The sequence below is a fragment of the Echinops telfairi genome, unplaced genomic scaffold (assembly GCF_000313985.2).
Source record: "Echinops telfairi isolate 266 unplaced genomic scaffold, ASM31398v2 ScPeMD7_18;HRSCAF=68, whole genome shotgun sequence".
NCBI classification, from domain to species: domain Eukaryota; kingdom Metazoa; phylum Chordata; class Mammalia; order Afrosoricida; family Tenrecidae; genus Echinops; species Echinops telfairi.
This window is the reverse complement of record NW_022103915.1, coordinates 67,446,224-67,470,981: the sequence shown is the minus strand read 5'-3', so window position 1 is coordinate 67,470,981 and position 24,758 is coordinate 67,446,224. Positions and strand designations below refer to the sequence as shown.

At 37.6% G+C, this 24,758-nt stretch overlaps 1 protein-coding gene across 1 annotated transcript in view; it reads left to right on the top strand.

Annotated features, from left to right (window-relative positions):
* Positions 1–1,609: 1,609 nt before the first annotated feature.
* Positions 1,610–24,758, top strand: part of MIA2 (MIA SH3 domain ER export factor 2) — a 110,444-nt gene continuing 87,295 nt past the window's right edge. Inside the window, exons 1-6 of the mRNA XM_045287642.1 lie at positions 1,610–1,877; positions 4,903–5,036; positions 7,194–7,280; positions 11,292–12,501; positions 20,038–20,226; positions 20,328–20,422. Of these exons, the coding sequence (XP_045143577.1) occupies positions 1,763–1,877; positions 4,903–5,036; positions 7,194–7,280; positions 11,292–12,501; positions 20,038–20,226; positions 20,328–20,422 (1,830 nt within the window). The 5' untranslated portion in view covers positions 1,610–1,762. The remainder of the gene's footprint in view (positions 1,878–4,902; positions 5,037–7,193; positions 7,281–11,291; positions 12,502–20,037; positions 20,227–20,327; positions 20,423–24,758) is intronic.

Here is a 24,758-nt window from a genome sequence, read left to right as displayed (position 1 = left end):
GCAATGAATGTACAAATGTGCTTTACACAATTGATGTATGTATGGATTGTGAGATAAGAGTTGTATGACCCCCTAATAAAATGATTTAAAAAACAAGTGATCCACACGCCTCAACGGGCTTAGGAAAATACATGATTGCTTTTGAAATAGGATGACTGGTTTCTGCTAACCTATGGAGATCTTGTTTTACTCAAAACTTTCCAATAGAGGACTTTGGGTTTTTTGAAGCATCAGTAACATCCACTTGACTTGATTTTAATGGCTTCATTGTTGTTTTAAAATAATATGTACATGCTTACTGATTTTTATAAGACCAAACAATATAGAAGCATATAAAGAAGAAATTGCTTATCATCTGAAATCACACTGTACACTCTTACAGTGTTGGAGAGCATTCTTTCAGAGCTCTTTCTCTCATTGTCCACTTACAGAAATATACATATGTATATATAGCATATTTATGTACTTTATAAATTATACTCCATATATTTATGTTTATTACACATAAACATTTGTGTGAACACAAAGTTTGATGAACATGTCGCTGCTCTTCTTGGAATGGTCTGTGGAGACAGAGAGGCTGTCTTCCGTGGCAGATAACTTGATTCTTGGTGGCAAAGCACAGTGGTTCAGAGTGCAGTGAGTCATCCAGCCTAGGTTTGAACTTTTCTTCCCTGCTTCCTGCATGGAAGCCCTGAGCTGCTCACTCAGCCTTGGAAACCCACAGGGACAGTTCTGCTCAGTCCTATAGGGTTGCTATGAGTCAGAATCCCCGCATGGCAACGAGAGAGTGAGATGCACTGAATGACATGGGGCAGTGACTTAACCAGTATCTACATGCCTCAGTTTCCTCAGATGAAAAAAATGGGGATGATAATGTTACCTAGCTCAGAGTTGGAATGAGAGTTAAATGAGATCATAAATTTAAGTTCATCAGTACCTGAACATACCAGGCTGCAATCGCACGGTCTGCAGTTTGAAACCACCAGCTGCTGAGCAGGAGAAAATTGAGGCTTTCTGCTCCCCGAAAGTGTTACAGTCTTAGAGCAGTTCTACCCTATCCTTTAGGGTCCTGTCAGGCAGAATTGACTCAATGGCAGTGAGTTAGTATGTTTTAACTATTGTTTGTAAGGGAATAGATGTTGTAACTTTATAGTAATGCTGAGGGGGTTTTAAGAGTGAAAATAGGGTACTTTCTCAAATCACTTTTGTTTCTAAAACTGTGCTTTTAACACAAATTATTAGTTTCTACAAGTAAATATATATATTTACTTGTATATATTGAGTTTCAAATATATATATTTAATATATATAGTTTCCCCACTGGTGTTGGTATTTGCATGCAGTAAACGCTCAGTTTACACTTGTTGACTGATCTTCCTAAGACTTCAGTAGCAAGAAATTATTACCTTTTTGTGGAAATCTGTGTAAGAACTACCCTGCTGTGTGCAAGGTGCTTTAAGTGAGACAGTTTTACATGAGCCACCTTTATAGAGTCATTAGTCCAACTAGAAATCTCTGTTAATTATTAAACTCATGTGTTATCTGGATACCTGACAGTGCAGATTCAGAACAGAGAGTGTTTCCCCGTCAAGTTACTAAAAGAGAAGAAAAAATGTATTTATTAAGCAGTTGGGAAAAAAACTAGTTTTATTTCTGTCTTCTATTTAGTGAAGAGAGAAGGGAATCTTTGTTTTGACTGGCGCATCTACAACTTACTCAGCTTAAACCCCATTTTGGACTACTGGTTGTTCATTTCAGCATGGCGGATCTTCGAGGGCACAGATTCCTTCTTGTGGTTATTTGCTTGACAAAGAGTCTGGGGAGTACAAAACTGTGGTCAGAACTGAAAAAATGTGGTGACTTGGAATGTGAAAGTAAGTTTGCTTTATCTTTTTCTTCCTTCTTCAGTTGAGACTCTGAAAGGACATGTAATTGTGACGTGTATGAAAATAAAAAGCATTAATATCACAGAAAATATTTGCAACAATAAGGTATAGCTCAGTATAAAAAGGAAATGCTGGAAGGGAGACATTTATAGTATTTAATGTAAATCTACAAAAGGGTATAAATTAGCTTGATATATAAATATAGCAACAATTACAGTGATAATAGTCCATTCATCCAAAGCCAATTAATTAGCCCCCTTAAAAAAGAGAAATGTCACTGAATGTATAAGCAAGTTATTGATAGCGCTTCATTTATAAAGCCCTTGTTTTTAAAATTTGTTTTGCAGTTTAAATTTTATCATAGAGTAATAATTTCTATTTCATCGATTTTGTAAAGATATTTAAATTAAAAACCTTTAAATCAGTATTTTTGCTGTTACGTACTGTCAAGCCCATTCTGATTCATAGCAGCTCTGTTGGAATTGCCTCAGAGTTTTCTAGGCTGGAATTGTCATAGAAGTATGTTTTTCTCCTCTAAAGTTGCTGGTGGGTTTGAGCTGCCAGCCTTTTGGTTAGTTGCTAAGTGCTTAACCATTGTACCACTAAGACCCTGGAAATCAGTACTAGGAATATATATATTTTAGTAGCATTGTGATAAAAATTGAATTTTATCTCAGTACATTAGGATTGCTTTATTTTTTTAAAATCACTTTATTAGGGGCTCATACAACTCTTATCACAAGCCATACATACATCAATTGTGTAAAGCACATTTGTACACTCATTCCCGTCATCATTCTCAAAATATTTGTTCTCCACCTAAGCCCCTGGCATCAGCTCCTCATTTTTCCCCCTCCCCTTCTGCTCCCCCCTCCCTCATGAACCCTTGATAATGTATAAATTATTATTTTGTCATATCTTGCCCTGTCCGACGTCTCCCTTCACCCACATTTCATTAGGCTTGCTTTAAATAAGTTATAGCTCTCCAGTGTGTAACCATCTAATGCACAACATGCAGCATGGGAGATTTGATGAGCTATTTAAGTTGTTGAATGCAAAAATGATGATGTGATATGGAAGCCCCTCCCTAGTTCACAAAGAATCAATAAAATTTGCAAAAGAGCAACATAGTATAATTACAAAATAAATATAAAGTATAAATTATATATGTAAAATATAAATAATATAGTTATAAATTATAAAAAGCAATCTAGCATGAAACAGGTATAAGTATAGATCATCTATAATTGAAATTTTAAAATTAAGATTGTCTTTAACTTTTTTGATATGATTTGATACACAGAAAATGTTTACTAGGCAATGTTTTATGATAATAAGCTTTCTTTTCTTCTTTATATTACAACCTCATTTTAGTATCCTGTGACCAGACACAGAACTTGAAAAAGAAACATTCATACATATATATGTGTAATATTTGTTATTTTAATTCTGTGACTTTATAAAAATGTTTTACTTATAATTATAATAGCTAATAATAGTTAATGATGAAGGGCTAAATCTAGCATTTGGTGATTGGTCTTCCATAACTCTTGAGGGCCTACTATGTGCCAGGTTGAGGATGAGTGGTATGCATCTCAGGTGAATAAGATAAAACGTAAAATAAGGTTCTTGTCCTCCAGGAATTTTCATTCTAGTGAATGATGACAAGACAGGTTCCTATGAAACATTAAACAGTGATAGATTGTGAGACTAAGAGGTAATCTTTAAGTTCCGAGAAAGAGCCATCAGGATAGACTGGAATGACTAAGGACGCCTCATAGAGGAATGGACCCACAGGAGGGATGAGAGGGTTTCTAGGCTTTGGAAAGAGCAGAAATACGTCCCCCAAATAAGGAAAATGTATGTTGTAGCAGAAAGAATCTCAGTGAAAATCTGCCTGCACTACGCCCATTCCTCGAGAGCCAGGGGCCACACCTGCCATCTGTATCAGTGTGCCCCTCCCTCCTTCACCACGAGCCCTGAACCCTGGGTGCCTCTTTGGATTCATGTGGCATGGTGGGTCCCCTTCCACACAACTATGGAGTCTTGGGGGTAATGAAGGTGGTGGTGGGGCATTGTGATATCTGCCAATTCCTGGCACCCACCGTGGGCAGGGGACCCCATTTGTTCTTTATTCCCCCAGGCCCTGAAGCTCTATGTGTCCCCTGCCCTTGTCTAGTTTTTCTGCCCCACTAGTGAATTTCCACCAGGCTTCTCTGGGCCCTTTCCTGGTCTCTCCAGCCCACATACCTTCACTTCATCCAGCTGTGGCCTTGAGCCCTCTGCGGCCATACCAAGACATCTCAGGAGAACCGTGAGTGAGTGGTGAGCCATTGTTGCTGGTATGGCCTCGTGAACAGGGTTCACGAGGGGCACCCCAGCACCATGCTGGCCCTGTGTGGGTTGCAGACCATCAGAGGCACCATTTGAGAATATTTTCAAAGTTGTTGTAGATGTGAGATGTTATTGGTGAGTGTGGAGTAGGTTTATTCATCAACTGTGTAAACAACTCCAAGTCTTAGCTTAAAGGCTTATTCGTTACACTAAAATGAGTTTCTTTACCTTACTGGTTTCATTTGAGGACCTAGGATTGTTGAAGGTGTAAGAATTTATCAGAATATAATAGGTACCAAGAAGCAAAGTAATCCTATTTCCCTTCGCTTCTATACAAAGTAGAGAACGATAACAGCATATTCTAGGACTGGTAGACAAAGGAGCCAGGTTGTACCCTGAGCTGTGTAAAGAACTAAGAAGAGGTCTTAGACAGGGAAGATAGAGCTGGGCCATGGTCAGCCTTTGAAAGCAGGCCAGGGAGCTTAGACTTGATTCTGTGTGGTGGGGAGTCTATGCAGGATTTAAAGGCCATAAAAGATATCAGGAAAATCACATTTGGAAATACATCGGATAGACTGAAGGAACTAAAGATTAAAGGAAGAGAAATGACCTTTTATTTATTTTTTTTTTTTTTTAGAAATGACCTTTTAAAGCATGTTTTTTTAACTCGTTTATGTAGCTTTAATAAGCAGAGTCTTAGCTACAAGAGACTACAGAGGACCTGACTGTCGGTACCTGAACTTCACGAAGGGAGAAGAGATATCTGTTTATGTCAAACTTGCAGGAGGACGGGAAGACTTGTGGGCAGGAAGTGTAAGTATCCAGTCTTAAAAACTGCATGCAGAATAAACCATGATCTGCTTTTCTATCTAAAGGAACTTAATCTAATAATTTGAAAACATTTGAAAATCTAATATTTAAAAACCTTAAAATGTTCAGGAAAAAAAACCAAATTAACAAACTGGTCACGTTCAGTGGTAGCTCCAGAATTTCTTTAGTACGGGCATTTAGGGAAGCCGCTTGCCCTAAGTGGAGGACTAAGAAAATGACCTTGAAATTAAGTTTCATGTATCAGGCAGTGTTTCCTTCTGTTGTGCCCAGGGTTACTGTAATTTGAAATTGACTCATAGGAACCAACTTGGTGGCATCAAGCAACAACAACATACGAAAACTCAACCATTCCTTTGTGCTGCCAGTGTTAAAAAAAAAAATTGGAAAGATTGGAAAATTTTAGGTAATTGGGCTAAATGACCTATCTTTCTGAGAAAATCAAGGGCTGAGTGGTTATTAAAGTGATTCTCAGAAAGGTCAGTAGCTTGTGTATGAATCTTTCATTGGAAAGTACAGCAAAAAACCCAACAAATGGGAAAGCCTTTTATTTAGCCCAAAGTCATAGTATGTTGAAATTCCTAACAGTTTGAATCATCTGAATATTTAACATGGGAAAATTAATGATTAATGGTTCCTATTAGAAATAGGCTTGTATCTTTAATTGTACCATTATGCATTTTAATAACAAGATACTGTGATAAACAATATTACTCCCAAGCTGAGCAAGCGTGACTAAACTGATACATCATTCCATATTGCAAATGCACATCACAGCTCTGTGGTCACTGAAGGAGCAAATTCTCTTTGGAGCCTATTTCCTCCCCCCCCCCCTTTAGAATTGTGGGGCCTCTGATCACTGCTGCCCGTTTGAAGCAATGACAACCTTCTTCCTTGTTGACGCTGTATGAAAATTATCATTCTACACAAAAGCAGTGTTTAAAGTGTGGAGCCCCAGCAAAGTTTCAGACATCCTATTTGGAAGCATGGGCTATGTAGTCCATGCAGAGAGGAACCATCCTGTTGAACCCACCTACAGGCTGTTTTCAAACAGGTGCAGCAACTGGGGAGCTCTAAGAAACACAATTGAAGTATAATGATTTGGGACCAAAGGATCATTGTCATCTGTTCTTTAAATTACCATGGGGATAGGAAATGGGCTGGGAGTGCCTGCATGAAGTCTTGGAGGACAGGTACTTAAATGGATGATTTTCTGTTACCATTGTTGAATGGAGCTAAATTCTCCCTGAAGGGCTCACGAACCTTTACCATCCTGATCAATCCATCTGTGGCCTAGTTACAGCTTCAGGCTTTTCCCTGACCTTGACACCCTGAAAACACTGAGCATAAGATGACTTCCTTTGGCTTAGGTGCTGCCGCCATTGCTTTGTCTTTCAATGTCCAACAGTGGCAATCTTTGATCAAGGAAAGTCACTAAAAGACAGTAAAAAGGAAGAAACTGAGTATGCACAAAGATTTTTTTCTTCTGAAGTTTATAAAAGCAGAATTTTAGAGTTTGACTCCTTGTTCCCCTAACTTAATGTTGTCGTTTTGAATAACAAAAGAAATATAACTTCATTCACTTTCTTTTTGTAGGCAAGAGAAAGCCACAACAGATAAACCCCTCAGAAACAGTAATGGGAGTAGCAATACCATGAGGGTAGAGGGAAGGTAGGGGGAAAGGGTGGAGAAAGGGGAGCCGATCCGCAGTGATCCACCCCCAGGGGGACAAATAACAGAAACGTGGGTGAAGGGAGACAGGGAACAGTGTAAGACATGAAAACAAAACAATAATATATAATTTATCAAGAGTTCACGAGGGTGGGGAAGGGAGAGAAAAAAGAGGAGCTGATATGAAGGGCTCAAGTAGAAAGAAAAGATTTTGAAAATGATGATGGCAATATATGTACACCTTTGTGCTTGATACAATTGATGTATGAATTGTTTTAAGAGCTATCAGAGCCGCCAATAAAATGATTAAAAAAGGAATATAACTTCACTCACTTTCTTTTTGAGGGCAATTGAAAGCCAATCTGCAATTTGAAATAAATGAAAACTAAGAACATGGGACAAGTATTAGACTCAAAAGTCATTTAGTTTTGATGACTGGTTGTTGATAATCTTTCTTCTTCATTTTGATAGAAAGGAAAGGACTTTGGGTATTTCCCCAAAGATGCTGTCCAGGTTGAAGAGGTGTTCATATCTGAGGAAGTTCAAGTATCAACTAAAGTAAGTAGACCAAGTCATTCCTGGTTATTATTTGATCTTAAAATTTATTGGGTTAGACAAATTTGGTGACAGGCAAAGATGTTTATCCCGAATGATTAATAGACAACACAGTGTAACACATACAAGCTTGGATTTTGGAATTGGACTGAGTTCAAGGCCTGCCTCAGCCACTTATAAGTTATATGGTCTTGTATGGCTCAGTTTCCTCATCTGCAAACTGATAGTGATGATCATAATGTAGCGATGCCTCATAAATTTATTGAGGAATGAACCGCATTTCCCAAATACCAAACTCACTGCCATCAAATGGATTCTGATTCATAGTGGCCCTCTCGTACAGGATAGAACTGCCCCTGGGGGTGCCGGGGCTGTACCTCTCCAGAAGGAGAAAGCCTCACTTGTTTCCCATGGGGTGGCTGGTAATGCCAAACTGCTGACCTGGTAGTTAACAGCCCAACACGTAACCCACTGTGTTAGATATTATCACGAATAGTTCTCACTCGTACCACATTTCATTTTCTGCCGGTGGTTACGAACTGGGATGAAATCGGCATGGTTGTGAGTTGGCTACAACCAGCGGCTCCGCGGGAGAAAGACTAGGCATACTAGTAAATGCCCTTAAAACAGTCAACAGTCTCGGAAACCCACGGAGGGTCGCTATGAGTCAGCATTGACTCGATGGCGCAAAGGGGTTTTTACTTTGTTTTGGTTCTGGTATTCCCTCAGTATTTTTGCTGTTTGGGTTTTGAATGAGCTCGATCATGTTAAGCTTGTTAAGGTTAGATTTAATAGTGAAACTGTTGAGCTTGTTGATATTAGATTTGATCGCGAAAAGAGGCCTCAGGAAGGGCTTTTCAGCACGTGAACTTGATTAACCTATTTAATTCAGATTCCAGATTAAGCCAGTTTACCTTAAACGAGGTCAGGGTCATTTAAGTAATTCTGTGTAGTTGCACAAACTTTTATCTGTTTTTTTTCCAACACAAACTCTGGGATCAACCACTTATTTACTGTGTGGTGGTTGGCCCTGCCACGTCCATCTCCAAAAAGATATCTGGAGTATATTGTTTTCTCTCCATCTGCACTCTCACGGGAGCCCCAATGCAAGGCGCCATCATCTCCTGATTAGGGGACCACGGTAACCTTCTTACTGGTCTCCTTGCCTCTGCATTGCCCTCTTCTAATCCATTCTGCAGGCAGCACACATCTTGTACGAACATACACAAAAGTCCAATCATGTCCTTCCCTCAGTTAAAACTCAGACTCCTCACCCCACCTCCTAAGCCCCACGTGATCTGGTTCCCCTCCCCTTGCTGACCTATTCACTACACTCGCAGTCACACTGGCTTTTAGACCGTTCCAAGAATTTGCAAGCTCTTTTATAGTCCGGAGTCTCAAACAGGCTGTTCCCTCTAGCCGGCATATTTTCTCCAAGTTCTCCCATCGGCTCGTTCCTTCTTTTCCTTTCGATTATGGTGTAACTATCAGTATCTCAGAAAGCTGCCATGATGATTCTAGAGTAAAGATTATTTATCTCTCACGGTTCCGTGTTTATTTACTCCATGCCAGTGTCAAACCCACTTCCCACAAGTTGAGTTATCTTAATGGCAACCCTATAGCATACAGTATAACAGCCCCATAGGATTTTCAAGGCTTGCAAATCTTTATGAATGTAGACAGCCACACCATTTCCTTATGGAGTGACTTCTGGGTATTTATTCCTAGCATTTACACAATTTATAATTATTTTAAAAACAATTTATACGTTGTTTTTTTATTTACTGTGGACTCCTAGTGCAGCACCAGATACAAAGTAAGCATGCTGAAGTGCCAGATCTGTTGCTCAGGCTTCCTGGGACACAGATTCTGAGATGGCTCTTTGCATTCAAAGTTTACTGGAAAGCACTCCTGGGGATAGCCCCTGCGAGGACACAAACAACAACAAGGAGGGTTAGGCAGACAGATAAGGTCAACTGTGTTGCAGTTGCAGCCAGTCTCACAAGGAGCTCTGAAGTACGGATCACCTTTCAGAATTATCTGGAACGAGGCAAGATAATTGGGCCTTTATGTCCCAGCATTACTGGATGCATCCGAGGAGATATACCTGGGACTGAACTCATAGAAACCCTATGGTTCAGGGTAAAACTGACATTTTGGGATTCGGAGACTGTAAATCTGTATAGGAGCGGAAATCCCATCTTTCTCTGAGGAGCACACAAGACATAACCCATTATACCACCCTGATCCTTGGGCTAGATGAGAGATAGTTACTATTCTAAGTACTTGACTAATTGAATCCTCACAAGACCCTTATGAAATAGGTACTGTCATTGTTTCCAGTTCAGAGATGAGGACACTCAGGCACAGACAAGTCACATCACTCACCCAGGGTCACAGGACCAGTACATAGCAGGGTTGAGATTTGAGCCCAAAGGATTTGATTCCAGAATTTGTTCTTACTCAGTCATTATATTGAAGTGTCAAAAGTATATTGTAAAAGTGCAGTTCTGAAGTTAGTTTTTAAAATATGATCTTTATTCTTATTTTATACTGATGATATCCAAAGTGCAGTAAACATCATTGTTTCTAATCTTAAGTTAAAAAAGAAAAAAACCCTCACCACTTTTGTTCCTGATTTGGCTGTCCAGTGAGATGAGCAAGTGGATGCCTCTCCTCCATTGGTTATATGCAAGACCTCAATAAAAAGAGTCCCAATATGATAGTGGCATTCCAGTGAGATCTTCATGCCACCAAAGCCTCAGCTCCGTGTGAGCTGACAAGGCATTCAGCCTTCACATTACTCCGAAATAACCCTCCTGAACGATCCCACAAATGAATGTGTCTACTCAGTACACACTTCGGGATAATAAGGTTTTGTGGACATTTTCATTAAAATTTATTTGTGGAATAGACTCAAAACATTGATTGTCTCTGCTTCTCAAATTCTTCGCCTATCTACTAAAGAAGCCATATGTGAAAAAAATTAAATTTAGGTTTATATCATGAAGCCTTAGAAATCAGTTGCAATATAAGTGAGATTGAAAAAAGGGATTTCAGATTTTGCTCTGCTACTGAACTAGTCCTGTTGTTTTAAGAAAATCTCAATAATTCATTTCATATTATTTAGAAGAAACAAGGCATTTTAATACATCTATCTCATTGTTTATCAATGAGAGAAAGATGAGGCTTTCTACTCCTGTAAAGAGTTACCACCTAGGAAACCCAGAGGCAGTTCTAACCTGTCTTAAAGGGTTGCTTTGAGTCACAATCAACTTAATGGCAGTGAGTTTGGCTTTTAAAAAAAAATCATTTTATTGCGGGCTCGTACAACTCTTATCACAATACATACATACATCCACTGTGGTCAACCACATTTGTTGCCATCATCATTCTCAAAACATTTGCTTTCTACTTGAGCTCTTGGTATCAGCTCCTCATTTCCCCCTCCCTCCACGCTCCCCATCATTCCCCGCCCCCTCTCCCTCACGTACCCTTGATAAATTATAAATTATGATTATTTTGTCATGTCTTACACTGTCCATCGTTTCCCTTCACCTGTTTTTCTGTTGTCCGTCCCCCAGGAAGGAGGTTATATGTAGATCCTTGTAATCGATTCCCCTTTTCCATCCCACCTTCCCTCCACTCACCCAGTATCACCACTCTCACCACTGGTCCTGAAGGGATCATCTGTCCTGGATTCCCTGTGTTTCCAGTTCCTATGTGTACCAGTGTACATCCTCTGGTCTAGCCAGATTTGTAAGGTAGAATTGGTAGGGGTGGGGGCTAGGGGAAAGCATTTAGGAACTAGAGGAAAGTTGTATGTTTCATCATTGCTACCCTGCATTCTGACTGGCTCATCTCCTTCCCACGACTCTTCTATAAGGGGATGTCCACTAGCCTACAGATGGGCTTTGGGTCCCCACTCCACACTTCACAATGATATGTTTTGTTCTTTGATGCCTGAGAATTTGGCTTTTGTTGATGTCAATCATAATGTTTCTTTTATTTTAGGAATCTGACTTTCTTTGTCTTTTTGGATTAAGCTACATTTTTGAAAATGAAGACAGTGAATTAAACAGTGATTATGATGAAACCATATTTCCATATGAAGAAGATGAAGACAATTTTCAAGAGCATGAAAGTGACTTTCAGATAAAATCTGAATTTTATTCAACTTCTGAAAGTACTTTGTTAGAAGACCAAGTTCTAGCCACAGGGCCTCTAGATGATATCGGAAGCACAAGTGAATCAACATTTTGGGAAGAAATAGAAGCTGAAACAGTGGAACATGATCCCATCACAGAAGAAGAACAAGATCAGATTCCAGAAGTGGATCTTGTCCCGCCATCCGCATCTGTGCCTGACGTGAGAGGCTGGTTTGGAGCAAGAAGAGAACAAGCTGAAGGGAAGGCCATTGAACCAATGATTGCACCTCTGCAAGATAACTCATTTCGAAGTAGGAAAATAGCAGTGGTAGATGAGAAGTACCTCGAAGAATTAAATAATGATGAGCCTCAAATAGAGTATAAGCAAGAACCTAATACAGAATCTGATTCATTGCCAAAGAAATGGTCTGACCTAGCATCCGAGTCTGAGGAGCACATTCTCAAACCTCAAGCCACTGGATGGTTTGGTGGTAGATTTACAAGTTACTTAGGTTTTGGAGATGACGATACGGAGCTTGAATTACTGTCCAAAGAAAGCAATCCACCACTTCAAGATGTTCCCAATCCCCTCTCATCTGATGAAGAACCCACAGTGCCATGTACAGAAACGCTAGTAGAAAAAGAAGACTCAACTACTAGTAATAGCTCGAGTCTCAACTCAAATTGGTTTGATTTTGGTTTTGGTATGCTAGGCTTTGCATATGCCAGTGAAGATAAAACTATGCCTGATGATAGAAACAATGAAGGAGGCAGAAGCGATAAACATGAGCATCATCCAGTAAGCAAATTTGGCTCTGATAAGGAAGAAGAAACAGAACTAATAAAAGTTATGGAAACTGAAGATCAAACAGACAAGAAAAGAGTCTTGAGAGATACAGATGATTCTGATACCTTACCATATTTTAAAAAGTTCTTATATAACTTTGATAATCCTTGGAAATTCCAGAACATTCCTAAGGAAACAGAATTATCATATCCCAAACTGATACTGGATGAAGATAATATCATTGAAAATGATGAAACAGAAGACTTTTCAGCCGAAAATTACCCCACAGGTAATATGAAAGTTGTGATGTTTAAAAGCAGATGCAGTAAGTAAAGTTAATATGAATACATCTATTACATAATTCATTTGGCTTTTACACATAGTTTACCCCAAAAAGTACAATCTGAACCCTGTGTTCCTTAAAATATTAAAAAAAAAATAACAGTCTTATTAACCAGACATAAAACAAATTTCTGTTTTATTTTAGGACTTACACATTAATATTTAAGATAAAATTTCAAAGAGAAAAAAATTATTATAGAAGTAACTGATGTTCCAAGAAGATCGCAGTATATTTAAAAATAATTTAAAATGTAATCTAAGTATTATATGTAAATAAGTTAAAATTTAAATAGTGCTTAGGCATATTTTTCCCCAAAGCATTTTCTGTCATTTTTGCTTTTACTCTGACCTCCAGTCCAGAGACAATGTCCTTTCTTTCTGTCGTTTTAAAGCCATTTCCTCTTAGTGGTTCTCTGCAGTTTTCTAAATAGAAACTCCATTATGTCCTGTTTTAGTTAATCTGTTTTAGATGGTGATTCCTAATCTGGTTAATGAGTATTTTTAGCTAATTTACACCTTTCCAAAATAATTATTAAGCTAGCGGAAACTATAGTAATTCAGAATAGTCTAGATTTCTAATTATATTTTATTTTGAGGTCTATAATTTTTTTTCTCCCCTGAAGAACAACTATGATAATAAGGGCTTTCCCTATGTATACAGGATAATAAGAAAACTCAAGCAAAAAACTAAAATGTTTTCAACTTTCCCCATCAAATTTCACAATACTGGAGCTCAACAGAGGGTATGAGAGCAAAGCATCGAAGGATATTTCTAGATCTAGATATCCAGGTATCTAGATTTACTGAATTACTATAGTTTCCTCTAGCTTAATAATTATTTTGGAAAGGTGTAAATTAGCTAAAAATACTCATTAACCAGATTAGGAATCACCAGCTAAAACAGATTAAAACAGGACATAATGGAGTTTCTATTTAGAAAACTGCAGAGAACCACTGGATATCCAGCAACTCCTATGAATAGAAACATAACGATTGTGTTTTTTGTTTGTTTTTGTTTTTCACATAGATTGCATTTTAAGTAAAGAATTCTGTAATCTGACTTTCCCAAATCTACATTGTCTCTATGATGTCTGTATCATGGACAGATCATATACTCAGCATATTTGGATGATAATACCACTGAGCTCAGAAATAACCGGAAAACCTTTTATAAGAAGAGAGCAAAATGTTGAGAACTCAAAGGAAATACTATTTCATTAGAATCTGTTGATTTTCCTGAGCTTCCATAGAAACAATGCTATTCCATAATAGTTTAAAAATTGTAAGCCCTCTACTTGCCAGCATTCTCTACCAAAACATAAATATTTAGATTCTAATCTTTTTCTAAATGAGAAAGTTATAAGAATGATGTATTTCATGATTTAAAAAGTTAGAGATCCTACTTGTCAATGGCTAATTACAAAGGAAATTCTATTGATGTAAATATTTTATCCCCAAGAATACATATAAAAAGGTCAGAGCAATTAGAATTAAAAGAGACTAAAATAAAATAAAGTTAGTTCGAGAAATATAGAAGATTTATAAGTTTGACACATAGAAATATTTTAGCATATATTCACAGAAATTCCAGGATATCCTAAAAATTGTTGAGTAAATTTTCTTTAGAACTTTTCATGCAATGATTCTGAGAGAACTTCTAAACATGAAACACTTGGTGAATGGTCAAATGAGAATAAGGTGTTTGTACAATTAAACTAGTTTTAAAAGACTTCTGTGAACACATTCAGAAATAAGTTCCAGAAAAAAAGACATGTGGATTATTTAAAAAAAACATACAAAAACACAACATTAATTAAATGAAAAGTAACCTGATCATGCAGAAATTTGATGTAACTAAAAAAGAATTCTAAATGAGAGCATTAGATAATGGTGTATGCCCTATTATTTGGGGATGGATGAAACAGCTAAAAAAATTGTAAATTTCAGTTAATTTCAGTAACTTAAAAAAAGGAAATAACAAGTAAAAGCACACCTTACCAAGCAAACAAACAAAAACCCCACATATCTTACTTAGAAATAGTGAACAAAAAATGAGATCACAAAACTTGAGTCAATGCTTGTGAAGAGTTGAGACATGAGATACCTGTATTTCTTGAGACAAGAGACCAAATGACACGTTGCATTGTGTAAATCTGTACAAGACATCTTTAAAATACTGAAAGCAGGATGTTATTTTTAGGTCTACGTTGTGCCTGACCCAAACCATACTATTTTCAGTTGTCTTATAATCATGTAAGAGTTGCACATTGAATAAGGAAGATTGAAGAGAAATTCATACATGTGACTTATGGTACTAGTGAAGAATAGTGAACTGCTGAAAGAATACTGAACTCCACGGACTGCCAAAAGAACAAACAGATCTGTCTTGGAAGAAGTACAGCCAGAATGCTCTCTAGAAGCAAGGATGACACAACTGTGATTCTCGGACTTTGGACATGTTATCAGGGGACGAAAGTCCCTGAAGAGGACATCATGCTTGGCGAAGTGTTTAACCCCTGCGGGCTTGATAGGAATCCTCCATAAAACACAATCATTTTTGCCTGGGTCTAGAGGATCTAGACTGTAGCCTATAGAGGAAAAGCTGGATGGATTAGATTACAGCAAAGCTGTAGGTCTATCTATCCACTTCTTTTTTTTTAAAACCTTTTATTATGGGCTCATACAACTGTTATTGCAATCCATACACACATCAATTGTGTAAAGCGCATTTGTACATCATTCTCAAAACATTTTCTCTCCACTTAAACCCCCGGCATTAGGTCCTCATTTTTCCCCTCCCGCCCCGCTCCCTACTCCCTCATGAGCCCTTGATAGTTTATAAATTGGTATTTTGTCATATCTTGCCCTGTCCGACATCTCCCTTCACCCCTTTTGGTTGTCTGTCCCCCAGGGAGGAGGTCACATATAGTTCCTTTTAATTGGTTCCCTCTTTCCTACCCACTCTCCCTGTTTCTCCACTCACACCACTGGTCCTGTAGGGCTCATCCGCCCTGGATTTCCTGTATTTTCAGTTCCTATCTGTACCAGTGTACATCCTCTGGTCTAGCCAGACTTGCAAGGTTGAATTCGAGTCATGGTAGTGGGAGCAGGGAGAAACATTTAGGAACTAGAGGAAAGTTGTATTGTTCATCGTTGTTACATCGCACCCTGACTGGCTCATCTCCTCCCCGAGTATCTATCCTCTTCTAAAGGCAGTGTTTCCATCTCTTTAATCCTTCCCTGAGGAGTTCTGTGATCTTCAATTTACAGCATGTTTAAACAGCAGTTTCCGCATTGTTGAGGGACTCAAATCATATTTCTCTGAAATATTCTTTAAGTTTGGGGACAAAAAAGATCTCTGAAGGGCAAGATCAAGGTGGTAGGATAGACAGGGTAAGGTTTCCCAATGACATTTTTGTAGGATAAACCTTACTATATTCGAGGAATGAACAGTGCATTGCAGTGATAGGAAAACATTCCTCAGTCAACTTTTCTTGCCTTTTTCTCACCAATGCAGTTTTCAATGTTTGCGAAACTTCTTTCTAAAAACAACAACAACAAAATCCAACTTCTTTCTCATAAGACCTGTTTTGTCCTGGGTCTTTTGACAAGATCTGTCAAGATTATCCCTTAGGAATCCTATAAACAGTCTCCATAACTTCTGCACAATCTCATAGGTATGTAAAAGTTGGACATTGAATAAGGAAGACAGAAGAAGAATTGAGGTGTCAGAATTGTGGTGCTGGTGAAGAATATTGAAAAGTATCATGGACTGCCAAAAGGACCAACAAATCTGTCTTGGAAGAAGTAAAGCCATAGTGCCTCCTAGAGACAAGGATGGTGAGACTTCTCTTACTTATTTTGGACATGTCAGGAGAGACCAGTCCCTGGAGAAGGACATCATGCTTGGTAAAGTTAAGGGGCAGCTAGAAAGAGGCAAGCCTTCAATGGAATGGATTGATACAGTAGCTGGAACGATAGGCTCAAGCACAGGAACAATTGTGAGGATGGCACAGGATAGGGTTCCTATGAGTCAGAACCGACTCGATGGCACCTAACAGCAGCAACAACAACAACCAATAATAATCTTCCGAGCTGACCTCTCTGCCTTGAGGCTTTCAATGTAACTGGCCCAGTAGATCTGGCCCAGTAGATCTTCTCCCAAACCAGTCTTGAGAGGGTTTTTGTGAAAGCACCCTGACAAGCTGAAGACACCATTACTGAGATAACAGATATGTTTACACTTGTTTTATTTGTAATAAACCTGTGCATGTATAGATTGGAACCTTAGTAGCAATACTTTTGGACATATCATATATATTTCTTTCAAATGAGGCTTGAAACTATGTTTTAAAATGACCAGCATGATAAAAAAATCAACATAGCCAAATACAATGTAGAGTATAATTCAATATTTAATAGGCCTCTTTTTTCCTCAGTGGCATTAAACATTTATTGTAAAGCACCACTTAATCCCTCTATTTACAATAAACCCATTCTATTAAGACATCTGATTTGATTGCTCACTCTTAATTCTAATGTCTATACGTGGCATTACTAAGTTAACAACATGTGTTGGCTCAGTTAGGACTTTCATTTTTAAGCAATGCTAAATGAGTGGCACCATCAAAGTGTTTTGTTAAGAATCAGAAACTCAGAGAACAAAATTAGACATTGAATAATTCACTTGGTGTACTTTTCTAGCCTAGTCTGGAACAGGAGTCCTTCTGAAGTAGCAACTATGGCTTTCTTAGCTATTGTATTTATTTGTACTTTAGGCTAGGACTAGCTAGAACTAATTTTTTAAAAAACTTTTAAGTGCTACTCGAACAGTCAATCAAGTTACCAGTTTAAATTGTTTTCAAAGAAACTGATGGCGGTTTTTGCACAGACATAAATATAGGACGCACTATTACCAATATGGCTATTTTTGACATATATTTTTATTAACCTTGGACAATAATCATTTTTACATTAAATTCAAAAGAAGTCTACAATATTATTCTTTCAAATTTTGAGTTAAGTTTACTTATTTAACATTCATGTAGCATACAAGGTTTTTTTTAAGAGACTGCATTGGCTTTCTTTCGTTGAGATATAAAATTAGATATCTAGTGGATTATGTGTTGGTCTGCTTTCTGAAAGGTAAAGAGTTCAAAATCACCAGGCACTATTGGGTGAAAGATGAGGCTTTCTGCTCTGGAAAGATTGACAGCCTCCGAAATTCAAAGGGACAGTTTTCCTCTGCTTAGTTAGCTGGTCGCTATGAGTAAGAATTGACTCGATGGCAGCAGTTTTTCCCACTAAAATAACGATCATATTCTCAGGGGAATAATGTGACATTTGATCTGAGAGGAGTTCTGCGTGGTTTTCAGTGCTTGATATGTTTAAAGTACTGAGATCTTTTCTGGGCCTTGGAACTCCGACCTTTTGTTTCCTCTCCAAGCATGTGAGCCATTGGCAAAATTAGAAAATAGAATACTGTGCTTTAAATAAAAAATATCCTGTAAATAGTAAATAATAAGAATTCCTATAAATGACATCTCCTTTCAAAATGTTCACTTTATCAAATCATTTAATTATGAAAAAAGTCTCTATTCATTTATTCTCTTAATAGACTCCCTGTACAATAATTTAAAAAACTCACTGCTAATGAGCTGGTGTTGACTCACAGAGACCTTATAGGATGGACAGGTAGAACACTGCCCCTGGGAGTTTCCAAAACTGTAAGTCTTTATGGGAATAGAGAGTCTCCTTTTTCTCTTGTGGAGCAGCTGTTGGTTTCAAACTTCTGATCTTCCAGTTATCAGCCCAACATGTAATGACTATGCCTCCAGGGATCCTCTCCTGGAAAGGTAATACAATCATATAAGATTCTGCACATGACATGAAGCAGGAGCCCTGAAGGGTAGGGTAAGCTCAACAATGCTTGACATTTGATTGGCAGTTTCTCACTTTCAATGTAATTTCATTTATTCTAAGACTGTTGGCATCTTCCTATGCAAATGGATACAGTTATGTAGTTATATAACTATACAATGGAAAATAGGAATGTAGTTCCTATGCAAATAGAATATAGAAATAATATAGTTTATTTAACAGTGGGAAGTTCTTCCACCTTTGAAACAGTCCCATTAAAATTTGAGTGATTATTTGAATGATTAATAGTCATATTTGGAAAAATATATTATAGATATGAATGATTCAGTGTATTAGGCTTAGGACTTTAACAGTTATTGACAGTAAATTTTAATATCTGTATGCGACTAGCCAAGTGTGCTCTATTTAGTAAATATAATTATTTATCAATAGCATACTGGCTGTAGATATTATAAAAATTATGGTTATATTGATTCTTTTTGGTTCTGCAATATGTAAAGTAAGAAAAACATCTCTCACTGATCTTGATAGGTAAGAATATATATATTTTTTATCACATTTAGATATTATACCCTCTGATAATGAATGTATAGATGAAATCTATGAACAGAGATGAAATCTCATGATGATCTAATCATTATGTTCTTGTTAATCATAAGTTTATGTAGTATAATAGAGTTAATAGTTAATATTTTAATTAACTGTAGCAATGCTTTATGTCGACAGTTTCAAATTTTAAAAAATATTTTTTAGGACAAAAGGTAATGTATAGAGTAGAACTATATACACAGATTTTGATTTTTTCCTTGGGCAAGAAATAAGGTCAAGGTTATTTGATAGGCTGAAATGTCCTCTCCTCTCCCCATCAAATGTATCAGTGTCCTAATCCCCAGAACCTATGAATATGCTACTTTACGGGGCCAAAAAAGGACACTGCAAATGTGATGAAAGAGCTTGAGATGAAAGCTTTATCCTGGAATTTCTTGGTAGGCCCAACAGATATAACTATACATTTTCTTATCAGAGGAAGACAGGGGAGTCAGGATAAGTGACTAAGATTAGAAGTTACTATGCTACGGACTTTGAAGATGGGCAAGGAGGCTGGTGGTGTAGTAGATATGTGTTGGCTGAGATCTGCATGGTCGGCAGTTCAAAGCCAAGACTGGGTTTCTACTTCTGTAAACAGTTAAAAGTCTCACAAACTCACAGAGGGTCACTATGTGTAAGCATTGACTGGCTGGCTGTGAGTTTGGAGTTGAAGATGGGGGGATGCGGGCATGAGCAGAGGAATCAGATGGCCTCTGGAAAATAAAAAAGGCAAGAAAATGGGGTTTCTCAGGAACAAAACCCTGCCAATATTTTGATTTTAGGATTTTGACTCTACAACTACAAGAGGATATATTTGCTTTGCTTAAGCAACTAGGTTTGGAGTAATTTATTACATCAGCAAAGGAAACTAATTTAGGCTACAATTTTTGTTTCCTAGGGAAGTCTCACAAAGACCATAGAGATTCAAAGAAAGATTTGCCTAGAAAACAAAAGTGAAACCCCAACAAAGCAAGTATCAAAAATATAATAAACATTTCTTTTTATTTGTTTGTAGATATGCACTTTATGAGACTCCATGAAGAAGTACATTCCAAAACTCCAGCTCCTAAAAACAATGATGAAAAATCCGAAATATCATTAGTGACTGAAGGGCATACTCAGGTAGAAATCAATGGTTTTGTAGAAAATACTCTGTCTTCACCTGACAACCCTATGTCTTCTCAAAATTACATTCCTCACAAAGGTAAGATACAGGTTATTTTTTCTCTAAAAAGGATAAATTATATTAGAAAGTTCTATAATATCAACTGCTAACATATATTTCTAAAATTTGTAAATCAACAGAAGATGTCTTCGAGTTTCAGAAATACTTATTTCAAATTGATGTTTATGATTTCATGAATTCTGCAATTTCACCAATTGTAATTCTTAAAGAAAGGGTAAGTTGCTCTTCTCAATCTTTTGAAATAATTTTAACTATTTTACTAAGTATAGAAAAAGCTACAAATTATTTCTGAGTGAACCTTCCCTATGTAATATTTCTGTTTCTATAAAATCATACACATAAATCTTCTATTTATATGAATATTTTATTGGATGGATGCAGTTAAGTATATATATATTTGTACAGTGCTCTATGCATATAGTATAATTACATTATTTATGTGTATGTAGGACTGACTGTGTGTGTGTCTGTGTGTGTGTGTATATATAAATCACTTGTAGGATCCCTTGTAGGATCCTTGGTAGCATAGTGGGTTACACATTGGGCTACTAACTACAAAGTCAGCAGTTCGAAGTCACCAGCTGCTCCTTGGGAGAAAGAGGAGACTTTCAACTTCTGTGAAGAACTAGTCTCAGAAACACAGAAGGGCAGTTCTATTCTGTCCTATAGAGTAGCTCTGAGTCAGAATCAACTCAATGGCAGTGAATGAGTGAGTTTTAAAATTATATATATATACATGTGTATACACACACACACACACACACACACACCTTAAGCTTTGTTTAGCTGGGTATCTGAATGCACTGGTTTTCAAATCAGCGGAAATTATACACAATGAATTGACTCTTAATAATATGATTCCTAAGTAAACTATTAATATCTGAAGGTTAGTTTTGACTTCAAAATGGTGTGAGGTGTTGTGTAACAGTAATCTACATGAATAGACACGCAGGCTGAACCAGCATTGGGGAAAGAGAGAGTAGGAGTAAGCACAAACATACAAAGGTTTGACTGAGGACATTTGTACATGGGTATTTACTTTTGCTGTAAATATATCTACGATGTGGTGGAACATACAGGGAGCAAAGTTATGAGGAATTCTTAGACATAATCAAACACCTTGAGGAAATGAGTCTCTGGGCCTGGGGACTCAGGATCATAGTTTCAGGTGACCCCAAGGTCAATTGGCATAACATGGTTCACAAAGGCAACATTCTGCTTTGGTGAGTAGTCACTGGGGTCTTACAAGTTCATAGGCAGCCATCTAAGGTGCAACCATTGGCCTCTCCATGTCTGGAGCAAAGAAGAGTGAGGAAAATGGAAGATCTATGAAAGCAACTAATTCAATTGCTTAATGGACCATTTGAACATCCGTCTTCATGACCCTGAGACTGGAAGAACTAGATGGTGCCTGGATACCACTACCATCTACTTTCAAAGGATCACATTAGAAGGTAGTCCTGGATAGAGTGAGGGGAAAATGTGGAACAAAACTCAAAATCATAAGAGAACACGTTTACTGGTTAGCTGGAGACTGGTGGAACTTTTGAAACTTTGAAGGAGGGAAACTCGCTCCTGTGGCTCAATGTTCAGCACAATAGACAGGTCTATAAGGGGAACAAAAACAATTGCAAGGCATACATACATACCTTAAAATAATCAGCAATTTGAGATCCAAAGGGCAGCATTTATATAAGGACAAAGTTCAGAAGGGCTAAGAAAGAATGCAAATGGGCAACACAAGGAGGAAGTCGGACAAGTGATATTTCACTGATGAATGAAATGAAACAAAATGTCTATGAATTATTGAATATAAAACAGATGAACCATTCTGTCAACTTTCACCAAATGCACAATAAATTGTTTGTTTTTGAAAAGGTGTAAAGTGAAAAACTAATAAAAACAAGTATTATCTTAAAATTTACCCAAGCACTTACCAAAATTCAGATTTTGGCCACATTTCACTTATTATAAATTCTCACGGTACAGTGGGGAAAGGCTGTTACCCTCAAGGTCAGTGGTTCAAGTGCACCAACTGCTTCCCTGGCAAAAGATATTTCCTGCTCACTTAAAGGTTTATAGTCTAAGGAACCTTACTCTACAGGGTCCATATGAGTAGTAGGAATTGTCTCAATGGCAGTGGGTCATTATTATTAGGGATAATGGAAAAGGACCTAGCTGAAGGTTCCAAACCACCAGTGGGAAGAAAGACGAGGTTTTCTACTCTGGTCAAGGATTACACAGAAGCCCACAGGAGCAGTCCTACCTTGTCCTCGAGAGTGGCTGTGAACTGTAATTGACTTGAAAGTACTACGTAAATCTTCTTTTAGTTTGGTAGCACTTAAGACATAGGATGCTTTCTATAAATGCTAGTTCCTTTTCTCCTCTATGATTACCATATGCATAACTGAGGAGATACTTTTATTTTCTCATTTATTTTTTAAGATGAAATTTAACAGTGATTGTCTTTAAGAGGTGCACGCTAATAGGAAGATACAGATGAGAAACGCTGTAATTATAACACAATGCTATAATACATGCAGGGTGAATGGAGGGGCTGCCTAATGGCTCATTTGAGGTAGAAGGTAGGTGGGTAGGAGGAAATTTGCCAACAGTCCCAAAGAAAATTGCATTTGAACTGATTTTGAAGTAAAAGTAGGCATTAGCTGAACAGGGAAGGAAAGAACATTTTAGAAAGAGAGTACAGTGCTTTTAAAAGTACAGAAATTTGGGAAAACATGATTTTTTTGAGCAATATAAGCAGTTAGCTGAGACTGAATATAAGATGTACATAGGAATCAAATCAGGAATAGCTTTGTGTGTTATAATAGGGAGTTGAACGCTATTGAAAAATTTTAAATGGAACAAAATGAAAACATTAAATTAATAGAGTCTGTCAATATTATCAAATGGGATTGAGGGAGTACAGACTAGAGGCAAATAAATAGATTATAAAATAAAAAAGACTGGAGGCAAAAGCTCAGTCAAGAAGTCATTGCATTAGTTCAGGAAATAAATGGTGGTGATCTAAATCAGGATCTGCAAGTTGGAGTGAAATGAGTGAAGCCCTGGGAAAGGTGAGAATGATAACCAACTTCAAGAGTGTTTGCCTTGCCACTACTTACCTTCAGCCTGTTTTTATCAGATCTTCTGATTTTTTAAAAGAAAAACAGGGAGTTCTGGAAATATTGATTGGAGAAAAAAAAAATACCATGCAGGGCGGACAAAACCATCTGTGGGGTGAATTTGGCTCATGAACCACATTTTAAAACCTTTGGCCAAATACTTGATGGTGCTTGATGGGGTGTTTAAAAAGATAAATTAGAGAGACCCTTAATAGCTATGACTCATTGGAGTTAAGGGTTTATTGAATGCAGCGAGGAGACGGGAAGGAAATAGTGAGATAACTAACAACATTATTTCCAGCACAGTGGCCAACGTCGATGGTGGTGCTTTGATTGCGATAAGAGTCTGTGAAAACTGAGCTTTGCTGACATCACTTGTCTTAGTTACCTAGTGCTGCTATAACGGAAATGCCACTAGTGAATGGTATTAACCAACAGAAACTTATTCTCTCCTCAGTTGAGGATAGAAGTGTGAATTTATAATGCCGACTCTTAAGGCAAGGCCTCTCCTTTAGCTTTGTTGCAGTCTGTCTTTTCTCAACATTTGTGAGCCAGAAGTTCCTGGAGATCTCTGTGTGTCTTGTCATTAGTCTTCCCCCGGGTCTAGGTAGTTTTCAAAAGATGTGCTCTATTTTTCAGTTTTCTTTCTTATGATAGTAGGACCCTCTGTCTCTGCTCACTTCTCAGACCACCCTTGAGGAAGCTTCTCTTAAATCAGCTCAGGACTTCAACCTGAGGAAGGGGGTTGCATCTACCCTCATGCTACCTCATTGACACAACAAACCTAACTTAATTTTCATTCACATGACCTAATCCTGCCTCATTAATGAATACAGTTCAGGATTTACAACACATCACAAAAGGAAGACAATTATATTAGAGCATATCAGGGGATACTTGCATCATTATATAACTGCCAAAACACAAGGCCTAGCCAGGTTGACATACATTTTGGGGGTGGGGGTGGGGGGCAGGAGTTGGGGAAGAAGGGCACAATTTAATCCTTTTCTCTCCAAGGCTCCTAATGTGATTTCTTTGCTAGCTTTGTAAGAGTTGATATTATCTAGTAAATAATCCAAAAAATTGGCTAACTGATTGTTTATGCTGAAGTAAATTAGACTTCAGCTAGAAATCTATATGACCATAAGAGAAACAAAAATTAATAATAATGATGATTATAAAAATAGTAATAAACTGTTCAACTCTCATAGAATTCCATTAATTGGTAGGTCCTGCTGATATACCCATTTGTCATTCCTCAGCTCTACAAAAGATTCTCTTCCAGTTAGTGAGCCAACTGGGTGTCTTCAAGTTTCTTGGCCTAGACAAGTCAGTGCATCCAGAGTTAAATCAGTTTGTTGAAACATCTCAGGTGCTATCATTTCTTTTTATCACAGTGACTGTGTATCCCTTCCACTTTCTCTT